Source organism: Aquarana catesbeiana, linkage group LG05, assembly GCF_042186555.1.
Source record: "Aquarana catesbeiana isolate 2022-GZ linkage group LG05, ASM4218655v1, whole genome shotgun sequence".
Lineage (NCBI taxonomy): Eukaryota > Metazoa > Chordata > Amphibia > Anura > Ranidae > Aquarana > Aquarana catesbeiana.
In genome coordinates, this window is record NC_133328.1 from 49,241,372 (window position 1) to 49,262,535 (window position 21,164).

Genomic DNA, 21,164 nt, shown 5'->3' on the forward strand with positions numbered 1-21,164 from the left:
GAACATTCAGTAAATCAATTGGAACATTCTATTGCTGTTTGTGCCTTCCTGTGCTGGTGACAACCTCGCCCTCTCATTTCTTTCCTGGTGTCACAGGGACAGGAAGTATAGATTGTGGATATAAAAAAATGACAGAAATATACAATTTTCACCACTGAATCAAAGACTGAAAAAAAAATCAGAGGTTCTGTTTAAAGTATCTATTTAGCTGTTTAACTCAATCTGCTCTTTAATATTTTTGGCCTGATACACCAGAACTCACCTCCAGCACATCATAGTTACATGTAATGTGGTTCTCAATACTGAACTCCAGTATAGTGATCAGGACGCTGCTCCCCGGAGAGGTGTTGACATGCCAGATACACTCTCTGTTATTCGGATACTTCATGGGATATCCTGGGCTGCTGAACGAGCCAGTTGGACCAGACAGATCTCCGCCACATCCTGTGTAATAGAACAGTAACCAGTTAAGTATGTTTATTAAATCAAATGTTAGGCATGACTTGCACACAAACGTGTGCCAATATGGCAATGTCATAGAAATACAATTTTTAACACACATACAAAATAACAAACTCAGAAGCATGAGCATCTCCAAAAGACTTTTCAGAGGAAGAGGGTGGAAATTTTGCATGAACCACAGTGCAAAGGGATAGAGGCCAATACTACTAACAGGAAGGAGAGGTTCATTAACAGATTATCTTGCTGACAAAAAAAAAAAATGGTAGGAATGGAAATGAATCCTTATATGGCATCTAAATTCAAGTGGACCTTTCAGGAACTTTCCAAGTCTACAAGAAACGTGTTCCTGACATGTCATAATACACAGCAACAGGATACATTTTCAAGAAGGCCCCACCTTTTATCATTAAGGGCCTGTTCAAACCAGGTGCGGTGCAGGAACATGTGCAAGATCAGAGTTTTTCCCACATCGCACAAAAACATGCTGTCTTCTGCAGATGTGTGTGAGTGCCATTATTCTAAAGCCTCGTACACACGATTGCATTTTCCGCAGACAAAACCTCGGACTTTTGTCTGAAGGGCGTTGGCCAGGAACTTGTCGTGCATACAAACGGCAAGGAATTGTTGGCCAACAAACACGAAGGCAGTGGCGTACTACGTAGTTTTTCAGCTCTTTAGCGCCACCCTTTGGGCTCCTTTTGCTAATTTCCTGTTCGTAGAAGTTTGGTGAGTGTTGATTCATGCTTTTCATTTTGCGCCTTTCATTTCGCGTTTTTCAGTTTGTTTCTGAACGGCCATTTCGTCAACCAGCCATGTTACGGAATCGGAGGAGATAATGTGTTATTTATTATTGGCCTTGGAGTTATTGCTTTGACCCAAGTCCAGTCCAGGAACAGGAGGAGGATTTCTTGGACCAAAAATTGGATGCTTTATTAATCGTGACCAATTATGTCTAATGCCTTTGCTGCGGGAGCTCCAGGAGAATAATCCAGATGATTTACAGAATTATCTCCGGATGACGGACTCCTGCTTTCACCAACTCTTGGCATTGTTGACCCCCTGTATTAAAAAGCAGGACACATGCATGAGGCTTTTATTTTATTTTTTGGTTGAATAATAATGATTTGATTTGGTATATTTTCTATATTTTTGGATGCACAGAATGCACTTTTTGGTTAAGTTCTATTGGCAGATAGCATGTCTAATTTTATTTGTTTTGTTTTTTAATGCACAATAAAAAAAATGTGTAGAATAATACTTGGCTATGTGTTTTACTTCAAATGACAGTTTGGGAGTAGGCAGTTACATTTTAAAAAATACAATGTAAATTTAACAAAGGACACCAACATAGTTGTATCTTTGATCTTAAAAACTACGAGATAATGGTGTTGTAGTAACTTGCCCAAAAAAAAAAAATAACAAGCATAATAATATTATTCTTGATATCACTAGAAAAATAAAGCCTTTGAAAATACGTTTGCAATAACTTCATCAGTGTCACCAGCAAAGCAGCTTCATTATTATCCCATTAAAGAAGAAGAGACTTGTGCGCTGCATTTGGAGATTTCATAATTTGCCACGTCATGAATGTTAATTCTCCATTACGAACGCTAGTTTACAAGACCGACTGCTTATGGCTCGTCCTTGCTTCCAAGCATGCGTGTTTGTACTTTGGACTTTTGTCCGACGGACTTGTGTACACACGCTTAGAAAATCCGACATTTGTCCGCGGAAAATTTATAAACCTGCCATCCAACATTTGTCAGCGGAAAGTTGGCCAACAATTGTCTGATGGAGCGTACAAATGGTCGGATTTTCCGCCAACAACCTGTCATCACACAATTCCCATTGGAAAATCCGATCGTGTGTACGAGGCTTTAATGGCACCCCACACACCTGGCAAACAATTGTGTATTCTCCCTGTCAAAATACATGGTATTACAGTAGCATGCATTTTGGTGTATTGCAATTTTTTTTGCACATGCACCTTTTTTTGCACCTTTCACGCGCATACTGCAGCCCATTGAAATAAATGGACTGCCCTTAAACGCATCGTGCCGGAACACATGTACTTAGATGCACCTCATGATGCGAACAAGCCTTAAAAAAGCCATGCAAACTTCTGAGCAGTAAAAAAGCCACAAATGCCACACATACATAAAGGTGCTCAAAGTTTATTAATGTACTACCTACACCAAGTAACAGATAAAAATAAGAGACACTGATGAGCTGCAGTCATACAATGTGCTGCATGATAAAAAGGGCAGGGCTACATGCATTGCTGCAGTGCCAGTGTGAATAAGACCTGTCAATTGTTTTGTGCAATACTGTTTGGAGCAGTGGCAGCTGGTGCTCAATATTCTTGGGGGGGGGTGTCTCGAGACCCCCACCCAGCCAGCCACCCCCCCAGCCAGCCAACGACCCCCCCAGCCCCGGCACTCAATCAAACGATTGCCCTTTTGCTCGGCCATTGCCCCCCTGCCAGCCCCACACTTACCCCATCCAGGTTGCGGCTTCGGCGGCTTCTCACCCTGCATCTCCTCCCGAGTCCCGGCGGTCGCTTCTCCTGCCAGCCAATCAGGACTTGGGACTCGCGGCCAATCGGGTCTTAGGACTCCCGGCCAAATCAGGTCTCAGGACCTGCTTCCTGTTCGGCTGGGAGGAGAAACAGGAAGACATTAGCGAATATTAATTCACTAATGTCACACAACTGGGTGAGCTCGGGGGGCAGTGCTTTCCCCCGCCCGGGCCCACCCTTTTTGAAGCCAATTAGAGCTTCAGGCTCTGATCATGTGCTTAAAAAAAACAAAAAAAAAACCCCAATAAAATCCATGCATCCAGTCGCATGGATTGGGGGGGGCGGGGGGGGGCGGAGCTCCTGCGCCCCGTATGAGCGGCCGCCACTACTTACCTCCCAATTTTCTGAAATGATAAAGAGGGACACCTTTTAGCATACAATACGTAGGCAAAGGACAAGTCCGTGCCACAGCCCCAATTACATGGAGCACAAGAATCTAATACGTATAAAATAATTGGCTAAACCACACAAGTGATTTTTTTAACCTATATTTTTCCTTTATTTTGGTTTTTCAAAATAACAAATGCCATAATCTAGGGGCTGGATAAAAAGTTTAGTGCATCATAACACTTTTGGTAGTAAAATAGTACATTTTGTATAGAGATTACTAAAAACAGGGACAACTGAGTCTGCTCGAGGGACAGAGGGATTTGGTCTTCAATGAGGGACAGTTGGGATATTTGAGTAAGTGATGCAATAAGGGATCAAAAATGTTAAAGCTAAAGTTTGGTATATATATATTTTTTTAAATAAAGCATCAAACAAATTAGTTATATATCCAGGGCTGCTGATAAGGCAGTACAGCCAACCCTCCTGTACTGGGCCCGGACCCCATCAGTTCATAAGGGGGGCCTGCGCTCCTGTTGAGCAGGAGGTCCGGCTGTCTTATTGCACTGATCCTCTTTTGCCTCCCCCTGCAGCACTGCCAGCTTCTCTTCTTTCCCTCTCCAGCTGCACTGCAGGGGGATTGGTTCTAGCACATGCACCCCTTCCATTTGCTGTCAAGGCCCCCGTGTGCCCCTTTCCCCTGCAGCGGTGCCAGCTTCCCTCTCCTCTCCCACTGGCAGCTGCGCACAGGGGGATGTTTCAAGATGGAGAGTGGGGGAATGGGCCTGTAAATATATAATTTACTGGCCCCTTCCTTTCCTGATTGAACACAGGGAGTGATCATTACCAATTACTCCCGTTTGTGAATGAGCAGAAAGCCTTGGAGCGCTTCCTATTCATCTGAGGCTATAGAGAAAGGGACTGGAAGAGAAGCAGCACCTGTTCATCCAGGAGGAGAAGCAATGGGCCCCGGCTCTTCCCTTGGCAAGCTGGAGTGAGGAGCAATATCGGCTTCCTAAGGTAAGGCCACTGATCGCCACCGTCCATCTCCCGCAGTGGGGAGGATGGGGCAGGCACTGATCACCACTGTCCGTCTCCCGTGGTGGTGGTAGTAGGGGGGGCACTGGTCATCACCATCCGTCTCCCGTGGTGGTGGGGGGGGGGGCACTGGTCATCACCATCCGTCTCCCACAGAGGGAGGGAGGGCGAATGATTGCCCCTGTCCGTTTCCCGCGCGGGGGGGTGCCACTGATTACCGCCACCACTGGTTGTACTGAAGTCGATTGATGGCCAGCTATAGAGAGACTTTCAGCTACATTGAGCCTCAGCACTTTGTAGCCATCTGAAAATAAATCACAAAAGCACAAGTTCATTGTACTAAGAAAAAACTCCCAAATTTAGGAGATGTTAAAGAGAGACACTTTTACGCACAAAATACCAATGTTTAAAGGTAACAAATGCAATAATAGAAAGTTTAAAGTAGTATTAAACTTGAATCCCTAACACGTCACTATCCCCTATTTTGTAGACACGATAACTTTTGCGCAAACCAATCAATATTGGCTTATTGCAATTTTTTTACCAAAAATATGTAGAAGAATACATGTCAGCCTAAACTGAGGAAGAAATTGTTTTTTTCTATATTTTTGGGGGATATTTATTATAGCAAAAAGTAAAACATAGCTTTTTTTGCAAAATTGTCGCTCTTTTTTTGTTTATAAAATAAAAAAAAAAAAAAAAAAAAAATTAAAAACGCAGAGGTGATCAAATACCACCAAAAGAAAGCTCAATTTGTGGGAAAAAAAGGACGTCAATTTTGTTTGGGTGCAACGTCACACGACCATGCAATTGTCAGTTAAAAGGACGCAGTGCCGAAATGCAAAAAAGGCTCTGGTCAGGAAGGGAGTAAAATCTTTCGGGGCTGAAGCGGTTAAATAGTACAGTTATTTTATGTTGATAGGTTTTCCAAATACATTTTTTTCTTTATTACAGCTGGTTGGAGAAGCTGCTTGGCATACTCCTCTATACAACAGATCTGTATTGTGTGCAGTGAGTCAGTCCGGATTCCTGCAGTGCCCACTGCAATACACAGATGGGTGGATAGGAAATCTGGGGCCCCGCGTCTCTGGGTATGACTCAGTGAGGCTCACTGGAACCGAAGTGTGGAAAACTGGCCTGTGATATTAGCTGCTGCTATTTCCTCCATAAATCCTCTACTCCCTCACTAAATATCACTGCCTTCCCACATTCCCATTATATGGCTGTGATCCCACTATCCTTGTACATGAGCTGCACCACCTCATCTACAGACCTCCCCAGTGTGCCTCTTCTGGGAGGACGGTGCCCAGGACACTGATTCACCCCTAAGGCCCTGTAAAGGGATAAGATTTCTACCGTACTGCGGAATCACAATGTGGAAATTATTTTATTACTTCAAATGTGTATTAAGTAAAATATGTGCACAGCTTTTGCTGGCCTCCTTCTGAAAATGCTAGATGCCTGTCTGTCTCTGGATTCCATATATTCACTAATCTGGAACAAGCATGTAGCAAGTAAAGTCAGAGTGAAGTATGCAAACTTGGCTAGAGTTAATCATATAATAGGTACTGACGCCAGTGGGTGATATTTTGCAAAGGAATGTTCAACAATGGCAGTCTGCATATTCCCAGATAGTGATATTTCAGTTATACACTATATTGCCAAAAGTATTGGGACGCCTGTCACCCGCACATGAACTTTAATGGCATCTCAGTCTTAGTCCGTAGGGTTCAATATTGAGTTGGCCCACCCTTTGCAGCTATAACAGCTTCAACTCTTCTGGGAAGGCTGTCCACAAGGTTTAGAAGTTTGTCTATGGGAATGTCTGACCATTCTTTCAGAAGCGCATGTGTGAGGTCAGGCACTGATGTTGGACGAGAAGGCCTGGCTCGCAGTCTCCACTCTAAGTCATCTCAAAGGTTGAAGTCAGGCCAGTCAAGTTCCTCCACCCCAAACTCGCTCATCCATGTCTTTATGGTCCTTGCTTTGTGCACTGGTCCAAATCATTTGGTGGAGGGGGGATTACGGTGTGGGGTTGTTTTTTAGGGGTTGGCCCCTTAGTTCCAGTGAAGGAAACTCTTAAGGCGTCAACATACCAAGACATTTTGGACAATTTTATGCTCCCAACTTTGTGGGAACAGTTTGGGGATGGCCCCTTCCTGTTCCAACATGACTGCACACCAGTGCACAAAGCAAGGTCCATAAAGACATGGATGAGTGAGTTTGAGGTGGAAGAATTTCAAATTTTAAAGGGGCTTCCAGATTCTGATAAGCCCCCCCACCCGCAGACCCCCACAACCACTGGCAACGGTTGTGGGGATGAGGCCCTTGTCCCCATCAAAGTATAGGGCATGTGGCGTGGTATGGTTCAAGAGATAAGGATAAGGGTCTGGTATGGATTTTGGGGGGGTCCTCATGCCATTTTGTTTTCAAATTTTGGGGGTCTACCCATGAGATGGTAACCCTGGGCCTGCTTATTTCTTAATGGGCTATGGATGGATAGGTCATAGACATTCAAAATGAAATCTAGCTTTTTTTGTGGCAATGAATAAATTAAATTGTGCAATCTACTACATGGGCGTACTTCATTATGACTCAAGACAAAACACTTCTTATAAAAACACCTCTTGGATCAAGCTTGATTTCTTTTGCGTTGTAAATTCCCCACCTGATGGAGACCAAATAAAACAAGATCATGAAAAACCCCCGCCTCTCTATGAAGACTTATTTCTGGAAACTGGAAAATTCTGCGTAAAAAAAAAAAATCTTTCAGAGAATGAAGGAGATCCCCGGGGATATGACACAGAATCGTCTGGCCCATAAATTGTTGCCTGGGCAACCAGTCAATAAAGAAATTGTTTCCAGACGTCTCTAGCGCGGCAATTTTACTCAGTAATGTCAGCAATTACCGCAGATTGAGTACGACGATGAGTCACGAGGGCTCTCATTTCATGTGGCTCCGGTTAGAAAAAGTATCATGTTTAAGGGTACGCACAAATGGGCACTTTCGAGCTCGGTGGTGGGCGCAGTTTAGCAGCTAGTAGTAGAGATTTGGTTGCTGGGTGTTCACAATAGATCTATCGGAGTGTACAGACAAGCCGGAAATCAGTGGCATGTGCTTTCCCTTTACTCACGCTGGTTAAAATAGCGACTGTTGGCGTTATCTGTTCAGGGGGTATAAAGAGCACAGAGTAGATGAAGGAAGGACATGAGCTGACACAATGAGATTTGTGTGTAAAATGTGTTTCCTCTTTGTCATGTACAAAAATAATAAATAAAGCAGAACTTTAAAAGACCCAAAGATGCCGAATTTTTAATTGAGAATTGGAAAAAAAAACAAAAAACATCCATACTAACTTCTATGCTGCAGCATCAATGTTGAGATGTAGCTGTCCCATACTGGCTCTAAAGCCGAGTACACACAATCGGACTTTCGGACGGGAAATGTGTGATGACAGGCTGTTGGCGGAAAATCCGACCGTTTGCACGCTCCATCGGACGATTGTTGTCAGATTTTCTGCGGACAAATGTTGGATGGCAGGTTTTCAAATTTTCCACGGACAAATGTGGGTTGTCGGATTTTCCGAGCATGTATACACAAGTCCGTCGGACAAAAGTCCAAAGTACAAACACGCATGCTTGGAAGCAAGGACGAGCCAGAAGCTGTCGGTCTTGTAAACTAGCGTTCGTAATGGAGAATTAACATTCGTGACGCGGCAAATTATGAAATCTCGAATGCAGCGCACAATTCTCTTCTTCTTTAATGGGATAATAATGAAGCTGCTTTGCTGGTGATACTGATGGAGTTATTGCAAACGCATTTTCAAAGGCTTTTTTTTTTTTCTAGTGATATCAAGAATAATATTATTATGTTTTTTTTTTTTTTATTTGGGCAAGTTACCACAACACCATTATCCCGTAGTTTTTAAGATCAAAGATACAACTATGTTGGTGTCCCTTGTTAATTTTACATTGTATTTTTTAAAATGTAACTGCCTACTCCCAAACTGTCATTTGAAGTAAAACACATAGCCAAGTATTATTCTACACAATCTTTATATTGTGCATTAAAAAAAGAAAACAAATAAAATTAGACATGCTATCCGCCAATAGAACTTAACCAAAAGTGCATTCTTCGTATACAAAAATATAGAAAATATACCAAATCAAATCATTATTCAACCAAAAAAATAATGACAAAGCAATAACTCCAAGGCCAATCATAAACAACACGTTATCTCCTCCGATTCCGCAACATGGCTGGTTGACGAACAGCCATTCAGAAACGAACTGAAAAGCACGAAATGAAATCAACACTCACCAAACTTCTACTAACACAAAATTAGCAGAAGGAGCCCAAAGGCTGGCGCTAAAGAGCTGAAAAACAATGTAGTACGTCACTACGTTCGTAATTGTTGGCCAACATTTGTGTGGTGGTGTGTATGCAAGACAAGTTTGGGCCAACGGCCTTCGGACAAAATTCCATGGTTTTGTTAGCCAACAATCCGACCGTGTGTATGCTCCATCAGACAATTGTTGTCGGACTTTCCGCCAACAATCCGATCGTGCGTATGAGGCTTAAGAGTCTAGAGCAATCACATGACCACTGATCGCTCAGTATTCAGTTTGCTGCGAGCAGAAACTGTCCAGTCACTGCTCTCTGCTCTGCCCTCCAGTGCTCACTGGAGTTCAAAGCTGGGGAATAATTTCAGTATTTGATCACCTCTGCGGTTTTTATTTTTTTGCGCTATAAACAAAAAAAGAGCGACAATTTTGAAAAAAAAGCTAAATTTTTTACTTTTTGCTATAATAAATATCCCCCAAAAATATATAAAAAAAAAACACAAATTTTTTCCTCAGGTTAGGCCGATATGTATTCTTCTACGTATTTTTGGTAAAGAAACAAAAATCGCAATAAGCATAAATTGATTGGTTTGCGCAAAAGCTATAGCGTCTACAAAATAGGGGATAGTTTTATGGCATTTTTATTATTATTATTTTTATTAGTAATGGCAACAATCTGCGATTAGTGCTATAAAAATGCACTGATTACTGTATAAATGACACTGGCAGTGAAGGATTTAAACACTAGGGGGCGATCAAGGGGTTAAGTGTGTCCTAGGGAGTGATTCTAACTGTGGGGGGATGGGCTACTACTCACATGACAGCGATCACTGCTCCCGATGACAGGGAGCAGTGATCTGTCATGTCACTAGCCAGAACGGGGAAATGCCTTGTTTACATAGGCATCTCCCCGTTCTTCCTCTCCGTGACATGATCGCGGGACACCGGCGGACATCGAGTCTGCGGGACCCACGGTCACGGAGCACGCGGCGGGCGCACATGCGCCCACAATTCCGCATCTTCACCTGTACGCCCATTTGCCCAAGCGTGCCATTGTGCCGACATATATCGTTGTGCGCTGGTCGGCATGTGGTTAAAGAAGCCTATCCTGCTTCTAATACGCGGTTTTCCTTCCTCCATCAGCTCATCCCCCACAGCTATTACCTTTTGTATCAATTGACCCTCCCTTTTTAGATTGTAAGCTCTAATGAGCAGGGCCCTCTGATTCCTTTTATACCAAATTGTAATGTAAGTGTAATGTCTGCCATCATTTTGTTAAGCGCTGAGCAAACATCAGTGCCATCAGTGAGTGCTTATCAGTGCTCATCAGTGTCCTACAGGGCCATCAGTGCCACTACAGTACCCTATTAGTGCTCATCAGTGTCCAATAGTGCACATCAGTGCCCATTAGTGAGTGCTCATCAGTACTACCCTATCAGTGGATCGTCATCAGCGCCTGCCAGTGCCGTAAAAATGTGTAAAAAATGCATTAAAAAATGTGTTATTATTTTCTTTCCACATTTTCCAAAAACTTGTGGAAAAAAAATGACACGTACAAAAGACTCATATTGCCTCATAAAATATATGTTGGGGTGTTTGCTTTCCAAAATGGGGTCATTTTGTGGGCGTTTCTATTGTCCTGGTGCTCCAGGGCCTTCAAAAGTGTAATAGGTAGTCAAAAAATGAGATGTGTAATTTATGCTCCTAGAACGCCTGGAGGTGCTCCCTGCATGTTGGGCCTCTGTATGTGGCCAGGCTGTGAAAAAGTCTCACACATGTAGTATCGCCATACTCAGGAGGAGTAGCAGAATGTGTTTTGGGGTTTAGTTGCAAGTATGCATATGCCATGTGAGAGAAATAACCTGTTAATATGAAAATGTCGTAAAAAAAAAAATCTTAATTTTTCTAAGAATTGTGGGAAAAAATGACAACTTCAATAAACTCACCATGCTTCTTACTAAATACCTTGGGCTGTCTACTTTCCAAAAAGGGGCCATTTGGGGGGTATTTGTACTGTCCTGGCTTGTTAGTGTCTCAAGAAATGACATAGGCTTTCAGTACATCAGGTGTGATCAATTTTCAATGATTGCCACCATAGCTTGTAGGCCAGGGATATGGCATTAGCGGACCTCCAGCTGTTGCAGAACTACAAGTCCCATGAGGCATAGCAAGACTCTGACAGCCACAAGCATGACACCCAGAGGCAGAGGCATGATGGGACTTGTAGTTTTGCAACAGCTAGAGGTCCGCTAATTGCATATCCCTGTTGTAAGCTCTATATCCTTCACAAAGACCAAATAATTTACACTGATTTGGGTTATTTTTACCAAAGATATGTAGCAATATACATTTTGGTCAAAATTTATGAAGAAAAATTACTAATTTGCAAAATATTATAACAGAAACAAAGAAAAAATACTTTTTTTTTTTACAAACTTTTTGGCCTTTTTTTTATTTATAGCGCAAACAATAAAATACCCAGTGGTGATTAAATACCACCATAAGAAAGCTCTCTTTGTGTGAAAAAAGGATAACAATTTCATATGGGAACAGTGTTGCATGACTAAATAATTGTCATTCAAAGTGTGAGAGCACTGAAAGCTGAAAATTGGCCTGGTTAGGAAGGGGAGATAAGTACCCAGTGGGCAAGTGGGTAAAAGTGGGCTACCAGGCCCTTAACTATAGTTTCTGTCTGGTGTGGACTCACAATACAAACGCACCTACCACGAGAGCTGACAACCCCCATATCACAATATATTGTATATATATTTAAATCCATACAATAAAAGTCTACAATCTTTGACTGCTGTATTAAAAGAAGTTGCTGAGTGTTCCTTATTGTTCTCTGAATCCAACTATTTTAAGCTGGACAAAAGCCAGGAGCATGCAGGAAACTTAAAAATGTTCAACTTTCGAGGTCAGTTCATTCAACAGAATCCAATAACACAGTACTAAGTATGAAAATGATTAACAGCCTGCAAAGTTTTTAATAGTAGGGCCATCTTGCTGACAGGCATTTTTTTCCTAAAATGATTAAAGTAGATCTAAACCCTAAGTGAATGGGATTTGCTAAATCTATGTGAGGTTATTGAAGCCGTATTAGTGCAATTATGACAGAGAACATTGAGTACTGTCCGTGATCCTTTTTTTATTTGCACTAACATATCATTTTTCATGGACGAGCTTTCAGGGTGTGTCCCCTTCTTCAAGGTCCAAGCTCAAACTTTTGTGAATCAGTACTGCTTGGACCTTGAAGTAGGGGACACACCCCGAAAGCTCGTCCATGAAAAATGATATGTTAGTGCAAATAAAAAAAGGATCACGGACAGTAGTCAATTTTCTCTAAATCTATGTGCAATGACAATAGCAGTTTTTTTTTCCAAAATAAAACTTTTTTAACCTTTTTTTCATCCTTTGTTAAATCTCTATAATGCTGATCTCCTGCAGCCCCATAACAGACACTTCCTGATGAGATACACACCAGCAGTGGCTGCATTGTAATTCCCAGTGGCCACTACAGTGGCAATTTCCTAATGGTGAAAACAGTGGACCATGCCTGGATAATCTGTGGTAGAACAGCCACTTGTAGTCTCCATTAGAAGACCATGTGACAGGGTGACAACACAGGACAATAACAGGATGATGGGGACAGAGAGTTGTCATCGTATTACAGGAAATGCCTCAACAAGGATCCACATGGCAGGAGCACAAGCTATTATTTTAATGAAAGCTTTAGCAGCAGATTTAAACATTTTAAAAAATTAAATTCCAGGTATATACTGTATTTTATTGCATAGTTAAATTCGTTACAGCTTGGACCGATATAAGTATGCATATTCCATAACTGTGGGATCCCCGTTGTAGAGGAGAATTAATGTAGCCATCGCTACTACAGTGATCCTCGCTCAGGGCTGGACTGGGACAAAAATTTGGCCCTGGACTTGATCCAGACTGGCCCACTTTAATTTTGCAAACACACACAAAAACAGTATATAAACTATACGCAGTTACCGTGACCAGTGACATTAAATTATTAATCAGTTACCGTGACCAGTGACATTAAATTATTAATCAGTTACCGTGACCAGTGGCATTAAATTATTCATCAGTTACCGTGACCAGTGGCATTAAATTATTAATCAGTTACCGTGACCAGTGGCATTAAATTATTCATCAATTACCGGGACCAGTGACATTAAATTATTCATCAATTACCGTGACCAGTGACATTAAATTATTCATCAGTTATCATGACCAGTGGCATTAAATTATTCATCAGTTACCATGGCCAGTGGCAGTAATTATTCATCAGTTACTGTGGCCAGTGGCATTAAATTATTCATCAGTTATCATGACCAGTTGCATTAAATTACTAATCAGTTACCGTGACCAGTGACATTAAATTACTAATCAGTTACCGTGACCAGTGGCATTAAATTACTAATCAGTTACCGTGACCAGTGGCATTAAATTACTAATCAGTTACCATGACCAGTGACATTAAATTACTAATCAGTTGCCGTGACCAGTGGCATTAAATTATTCATCAGTTACCGTGGCAAGTGGCATTAAATTATTCATCAGTTACCGTGGCCAGTGGCATTAAATTATTCATCAGTTACCGTGGCCAGTGGCATTAAATTATTCATCAATTACCGTGACCAGTGACATTAAATTACTAATCAGTTACCGTGACCAGTGGCATTAAATTAATAATTGACCACTGGCATTAAATTAATATTAATGCCACTGGTCACGGTAACTGATTAATAATTGAATGCCACTGGTCAATTATTAATTTAATGCCACTGGTCAATTATTAATTTAATGCCACTGGTCATGGTAACTGATGAATAATTTAATGCCACTGGTCACGTAAGTGATTAATAATCACTTACCGTGACCAGTGGCATTAAATTATTCATCAGTTACCATGATAAGTGGCAGTACGTTTACCCCTACCCCCTCCCCCCGCCATGCTGCATATTACAGATACAGAAATCACAGACACTGACAGTAGCAGACTCAGTTTTATTAATCATACCATGCAGCCTGCATCCCGTATAGCATCTGATGATTAGCTTATTTAGTGCTTACTTGAATCACACTATCGATTTGGTCGGGTCCCTGTCTGTGCTGTTGTCTGATCTTGCTGCAACTTGGAATTTTCTGGTTCCGGAATCCGAATCCTCCTCCTTAGCGGCGCTGGCTCGGCTCCTCTTGGTTGCAGGCTTGCTACACTACGCTCCTCCTATGTCCCCGGGCCGCCTCCGCCCTCTGGCCGTGAGTGACGTCACGGCGCCAGGACAAAGAGGCCGAGGCTGTAATGTTAGGGGGAGTGACAAGTGAGTGGCAGCGTCACGATGATGCTGCTTGTGTGCCGCCGCCCGCCGGGTGCAGGAGCGGAGCCGAGCCACCCACGCCCGGTGTTATTATTCTAACACAATACAGACTCGGAGAGAGAGAACTGTAGTGAGTCAGTCATTGTCTGACAACTGGCCTGGCCCACTGCCAATCGGCCCACCGGGAAACTCCCGGTAGTCCCGGTGGCCAGTACAGGCCTGTCCTCGCTGTCTTTTGAGTCCGATTTGAGGCATTCTCTGCATGGTGCCTGTGCCTGAGCGGTGGCTACCATAGTGATTCTCCTCTTCCACAAGGATCGGCCAGGTATAGAAAATGCATGCTTACACTGGTCTAAACTGGACCAATGTAACAATATCCATACCTGAAATATATCTTTAAGATGTTAAAACTTATATGAGATTTTAGCGACTGTTTTTACATCTACTTTAAACACCGGTGTGTGCAAATTCAAAGCTTCCGTTCGGTCTCCAGATGTTGACTTACATTGAATCCCTGGGTTTATCTATAGCAGCCATTCTCAACTAGGGTTCTGTGGAACCTTTGAGTTCCTTCAGAGCTTGCTAGGAGAGCTGTGGTTAATTGACCTACCATTTAAGGGGACCTGTATAGATCTGGGGGCCAACACCATTTGACAAGGCCAGAAGCATGCCACCAATTATCTTTTAAGCTGTGTCATCTATTATACAATTTTCCTATTCAATTTCCTTTAGATTTACCTTCAAGTACGTAGTCCAAGGGCCTGCCTATTTACATGAACATTTAAAGTGTTTATGTTTGACCTCATATTATATGGTTTTGGTAAATCTAAAGGAAAATTGTACTGTACAAGAACATTCTTTATAATATAGGGCAACCCTAAGGCTCGATTCACACAGGGGCAACACGATTTCAGCGCGACTTTGCAAGGCGACTTCAACGCGACTTCAGCGCGACTTTTAAACAAATTACAACGCGACTTCAAGTCGCCTCCAGGACAGGCGACTTTGGCTGTGGCCAATCACAGGATAATCAGCTCTCTGGGAGGGAGGGGTTTGCCTGGGCAAACTAAATTTTTTCCCTGTAAAGTCGCTTCAATGTAGATGGAGATCCGACTTGGAGGCGACTCCCATTGATTTCTATGGTACATGTCGCCTTGAAGTCGGATCGAAGTAGTACAGGGAGTACGCTCTGAAGTCGAAGCGACTTCAGTAGTGTCAAATAAGACGCTCTGATTCCCTGTAATGTGAATCTCTTCTTGGGGCGACTTGGGGCGACTTGAGGGCTTACAAGTCGGATCCCAAGTCATCCTAGTGTGAACCGAGCCTTACAGTGGCATTCTGATCACTGCAATGGTTACATTCTTCATACTGGCTGCCGAAGTAAATCTGCATTTTTCAATTGACCCGTAAAAAGGGTTCCCGAAGACCTGAAAATTGTTTTATGGGTTCCTCTGGGGTAAAAAGGTTGATCTATAGTTTGTTCAAGCATTAAAAAAACACAGTTCGCATTGTTTTCTCAGCTGTGTAACATAAGTGAAATAGGTATCATTATATTTTCTTCAGTAACAATTATGGTCCCACCAACTGCAAGCTTCTACTATTACCTTTGCAAATGTCTATAGCCAATTTGTTTAAGCCACCAAACATTTCTGGCTTGCAGGTCATGTGATGCCAGCAATCCCTCCGATCCCTAGCAAGGTTATTGCTAGTGTGTCTGCTGACTCCCATATGTCTATTAAGTTTTCTCCAGAATACACTCCAATGCAGGATATGCAAGAAATGTATGGACCAGACAGTGGCACGTGCAACTCAGTTCTATAGATATTAATAAAGAGTTTATTTTCTTTAATTTACCATAATGAAAGGTCTTTGTTTTGTAATAGTAAGAACCTATGATTTTTGTATACAACAAGGGAGGAAAGGAATGCTTTCCTGAAGAGGAGGCTGGAGCACCAGTGGGTAAACTAAAAACATTTTTTGCCTTTTTTTCTGAGTCACAGACCAAATGAACTCTAATGCCGCGTACACACGGTCGGATTTTCCGACAACAAATGTTGGATGTGAGCTTGTTGTCGGAAAGTCCAACCGTGTGTATGCTCCATCAAACATTTGCTGTCGGAATTTCCGCCAACAAATGTTTGATAGCAGGTTCTCAAATTTTCCGCAAACAAAACTTTGTTGTCGGAAAGTCTGATCGTGTGTACACAAGTCCATCGCACAAAAGTTGACGCATGCTTGGAATCAAGCAGAAGGGGCCGCACTGGCTATTGAAGTTCCTTTTTCTCGGCTCATCGTACGTCTTGTACGTCGCCTCGTTCCCACGTTCATAATTGTTGGCCAATATTTGTGTGACCATGTGTATGCAAGACAAGTTTGAGCCAACAACCTTCGAACAAAAATCCACGGTTTTGTTGGCGGAAAGTCTGATCGTGTGTACGAGGCATAAGAGGACCACACAAATCTCTCATTCCAGAGCTGATGCAATGACATCATCAGTTAATCAGGACCAGCAGGCCAAGAGTCCTTTCCTTTGTCTGTCTCAGCCGGATAAGTCACTTCCATTTCCCCACACATCCCAACCTTTAAAAAAATAACCTTCAACCGCAGCTACTAGGCTCATGTCACATTGTGTGACTGGGAATCTTCTGCACACAGATCTGTGTTTGGACAAAGCTCTGCAATCTAAATATTATGGGGAAATGTTGCTGAACCTCTGTATAGAATACACTGCCGAAGGAAGAGATGGATTGTTTCCAGTTTTTTCCCAAGGTGTCTCCCTGGCATTTATATTACAAAATGAGTATGTACTAAAACAGGCTGATTCAAAAAAGCACAGATAGGAGCTCTATTGAAAATACAGAACACAAATAGAAATCTATTGAACTTCTATTATGTGCTCCCTTTTAGTAAATTATTATGGGAAGGTCTGAGTTCTTTTTCAAAATGATGAAAGCAGGGCTGACACCACATGCTTAGGAATTCGGGGCTGAGACAAAGAGGAAAGTAGGCGTTCGTTATGTTTCTGGCATATCGGTGGTTGTTTTTCTGTACGTATTGTACAGCATGCTTAAAGTGGTTGTAATCCTCAGAAATGAAATATGAACAAAGCATATCCCTCTAAAGTGTGTACTTGTCTCAGTACAGAGCACTAAGTGTCATTTCTGTCTGCTTCCTGGTTCCTCAGAAAGGTGGCAAGGGAGGGAGCTCCAGCACACAGCCTGTGATTGACAGCGGGGGAGAGGGGTGTCTCTTTCCTCCAGTAATTTCTCAGCTCTCCTCACTGGGTGCAACTTCAGATCCCCGTCCCCTGATTTCTGGAAGCTCAGAAAAGCTGTATACATTTTGGATTTTGAAGGGATGTAGAGAAGAGAAGACTCCAGATAGACAGGTACAACTTATGTAGGAGGTATATGTAAAGGTTTACAACCACTTCAAGGGAAGATAACATTGGGAAGTGTACATGTTTACCAAAGATGTACTTAACTTTGCCTTGACATAAACTTTTAAAGCTGAACTCTAAGCAGATAAAAAGGTTCAAATTAATGCCATAATCATAAACACATGATAAAATGTATTTTTCTTTTTAAATTCTGGTAGTGTAAGTACTTGAATTTGACCTGGTATCCATCTCTGTACAGCAGGGCTGGAGTGTGAGAGGAAGAAGCAGTGCAAGGAGCCAATCAGTTCATGTGATGAAGAAGCATACTGATAGGCAGAGAGAGCAAAGAGATGAGCTCAGAACTGTGATGCTTCTCCTTTAGGCCAAAGGCTGGGGGTGGGTCCAGGGCAACCTGGGCTCTGAGGGGGGGGGGGTGATGCTGGTAATTAAATCTCTAGATTGAAGGTGAATATTGCAGCAAAATCTGGTTGTGTTATTTCATATTTCAACTGACTATTGATTTTCAAATTATTCTTGGCTGGAGTTCTGCAAATAATTTTGTGTGGAATCATACATGACAGAAAAGTTGAATTGTGATTGGTTGCTATGGGTTCCAGTATTTTTCATCTTGCACTCTTATCCTAATTAATAAGTCAAACCCTTTTCAAGCCCGACCACAGATCTCTACTTACCTGCCTCTTGGCACTTACAACTTTTAGTAACATTTTCTTGCTTTAACCACTTCCTGCCCGGCCTATAGCAAAATGGTGGCCGGGCGGTGGTTCAGTTATCCTGACTGGGCGTCATATGACGTCCGGTAAGATAAGCCGCGATAGCGCCTGGTGTATCAGTCTGACACACCCCAACACCGATCTCAGTAAAGATCCTCTGACGGAGGTTCTTTACCACGTGATCAGCCGTGTCCAATCACAGCTGATCCCATTGTAAACAGGAAGAGCTGTTTATTAGCTTTTCCTCACTCGCGTCTGACAGGCACGAGTAGAGGAGAGCCGATCGACGGCTCTCTTGACAGGGGGGGGTCTGTGCTGACTGTTTATCAGCGCAGGCGCAGCCCCCCCATGGATGCCTGCCAAGGACCACCAGGGATGCCCACAAAGGACGCCCACTAGGTATGCCCCCCTGGACCACCAGGGATATGCCAATCAGTGCCCAGGCAGATGCCAATTAGTGCCCATTAGCAATGCCTGCCAGTGCCATCAGTGATACCTATCAGTGCTACCCATCAGTGCCCATCAGTGCCCCCTATCAGTGCCACCCATAAGTACCTATCTGTGCAGCCTTTCAGTGCCCATCAGTGTCGCCTATCAGTGCCCACCAGTGCCACCTTTGAGTGCCCATCAGTGCCACCTATCAGTGTCCATCAGTGCTGCATAATAGTGCCACCTATCAGTGCCGCCTATTAGTGCCCATCAGTGCCACCTCATTGGTGCCACCTCATCGGTGCCGCCTTATCAGTGCCCGTCAGTGAAGGAGAAATTATTTACAAAATTTTATAACAGAAACAAAGAAAAACTTTTTTTTTCAAAATTTTCGGTTTTTGTATTTGTTTAGCAACAAATAAAAACCCCAGAGGTGATCAAATACCACCAAAAGAAAGCTCTATTTGTGGGAACAAAATGATAAAAATGTTGTTTGGGTACAGTGTAGCATGACCGCGCAATTGTCATTTAAAAAGTGACAGCACTGAAAGCTGAAAATTGGCCTGGGCATTAAGGGGGGAATGTGCCCGGTATTGAAGTGGTTAAATATTCATACGATTCATTTAGATTGTAATATTGTAACCTGTATAAATATAATTATCTCACCATTGACATTCCACATCAATTGAAAGCCTTGTTGTCCACTGTATTCATCGGAATGGAAGACAACGTGAAGGCTTGTACCATTAGTGGTGCCCCCTGGTGGAAGGCTTGTTCCGCAGTAGGTTCCAATGAGTCTTGCCTGGTCATTGGGGCCATCATAGAGCTGTGGAGAAGATAAACCTGTTAACAGGAGTCTTTGGTGAACTGTGCATTACGCTCTGTTTAAAGTGAACCTGTCAACATAGAAAATTTAGAAGCTGCCATTTTTTCTTGTCTTGTAAAGTTGAAGTCTTGTCTTGATATAATGTCAGCATAACTGAGATCTTTTAGAAACCAATAGGTCTGAAATCTGGCAATAAACAAATAGCACTTTTATAGAAAATGGAAAATATTGGTGTGAAAACCTGCACAGATCAGAGGATGGCATGGCTGACCTGAAAATACTGGTTGCTCTGTCGCTCCGATACTTTCTAAATCAGAACTGCAGATTGAAAGGTAAATTTTATTGATGCCCAACTTTAGCCAATTTTTGGAATTTAGTTTTGGTAACAGCGGTGATGGATTAGATCCTCTGTCAGGTTTGTATTGATATCTATGTCCCTGTTGCAGAGATTACCTGTCATTTCTAATCAGGACAGGGCATGATGGTAATTCTCTCTATTGGGAGCACAGGATGAAACACATTTTTGTATTATTTTGACCCCAATCACTATAATAGTCATTTATCCCTTAGAGGAAGCTCAATGCCTGGCCTGAAGGGAGCAGAGTGAACCACTGCTTACAATCAGATAGCTGAGATCACCAAACAGGGTGGATAAAAATAAATGATTTTTTTTTAAAATCTAAACAAATCTTATTTATTTTTATTTAGATCTGTTTTTTTTTTTATTATTATTATTATTTAAATTGGCTGTTTCTAGATTTTTATCAAATGTATTTTAATAAAATGCTTAAAGTAACAAAAAATCTAAAGTTTTCTATTTAAGATACATTAATAATTTAGTTTATTCAGCATGAAATGGAGCTTAGTTATGTAGCATGAAGCTGTATATTCTGCAATATTTACAATTTTGGTAAACTCATTCAATGAATCCAAGCTCTGCAAGCTGAGATAACATGCACTGCATTGATGCATTCACACAATTTCAAAGTAACTGTGAAAAAAAATAAAGTTCAGGAATATTCCTTTATCCCATTGTTTTGCAAATCTATGTACACTGCGAACTGTATGATTGAATCGGTTCTGAATCCAAGCAATCAATGAATCCAAGCTCTGCAAGCTGAGATAACATGCACTCCATTGATGCATTCACACAATTTCACAGTAACCGTGAGAAAAAAACAAAGTTCAGGAATATTCCTTTATCCCATTGTTTTGCAAATCTATGTACACTGCAAACTGTATGATTGAATTGGTTCTGAATCCAAGCAATCAATGAATCCAAGCTCTGCAAGCTGAGATAACATGCACTGCATTGATGCATTCACACAATTTCACAGTTTACTTGAGAAAAAAACAAAGTTCAGGAATATTTCTTTATCCCATTGTTTTGCAAATCTATGTACACTTAAAACTGTATGATTGAATCGGTTCTGATATCGCTGTTATTAGCTTATTATTCTAAATAGGAAACCTTCATTTTGTTTGCAAATATTAAAGATTCTAACTAACAGCAAGAATGAGTCCTTACATTTAAAGAGCACCTGTCATTTCAGATCTATCATGGCAGCACCTGTTAGTGGGCATCCACTCACCTGCTACCGCCACGTCCCTCACCTTGTTGTGTCACTGCCCCATCACCAGCCGTCCCATTAAAGTGAATGGGACTGTTGGGGAGTCAACAGCAAGTCAGAGAAAGAGCCGCTGTGGG

At 42.1% G+C, this 21,164-nt stretch overlaps 1 protein-coding gene across 1 annotated transcript in view; it reads right to left on the bottom strand.

Annotated features, from left to right (window-relative positions):
* The window catches only part of CUBN (cubilin), a 388,954-nt gene that overhangs the window by 192,096 nt on the left and 175,694 nt on the right, over nucleotides 1-21,164 (bottom strand). The window contains exons 28-29 of the mRNA XM_073629712.1: nucleotides 19,297-19,456; nucleotides 263-444 (exon numbers count right to left, since the gene is read on the bottom strand). Coding sequence (XP_073485813.1) covers nucleotides 263-444; nucleotides 19,297-19,456 — 342 coding nt within the window. The remainder of the gene's footprint in view (nucleotides 1-262; nucleotides 445-19,296; nucleotides 19,457-21,164) is intronic.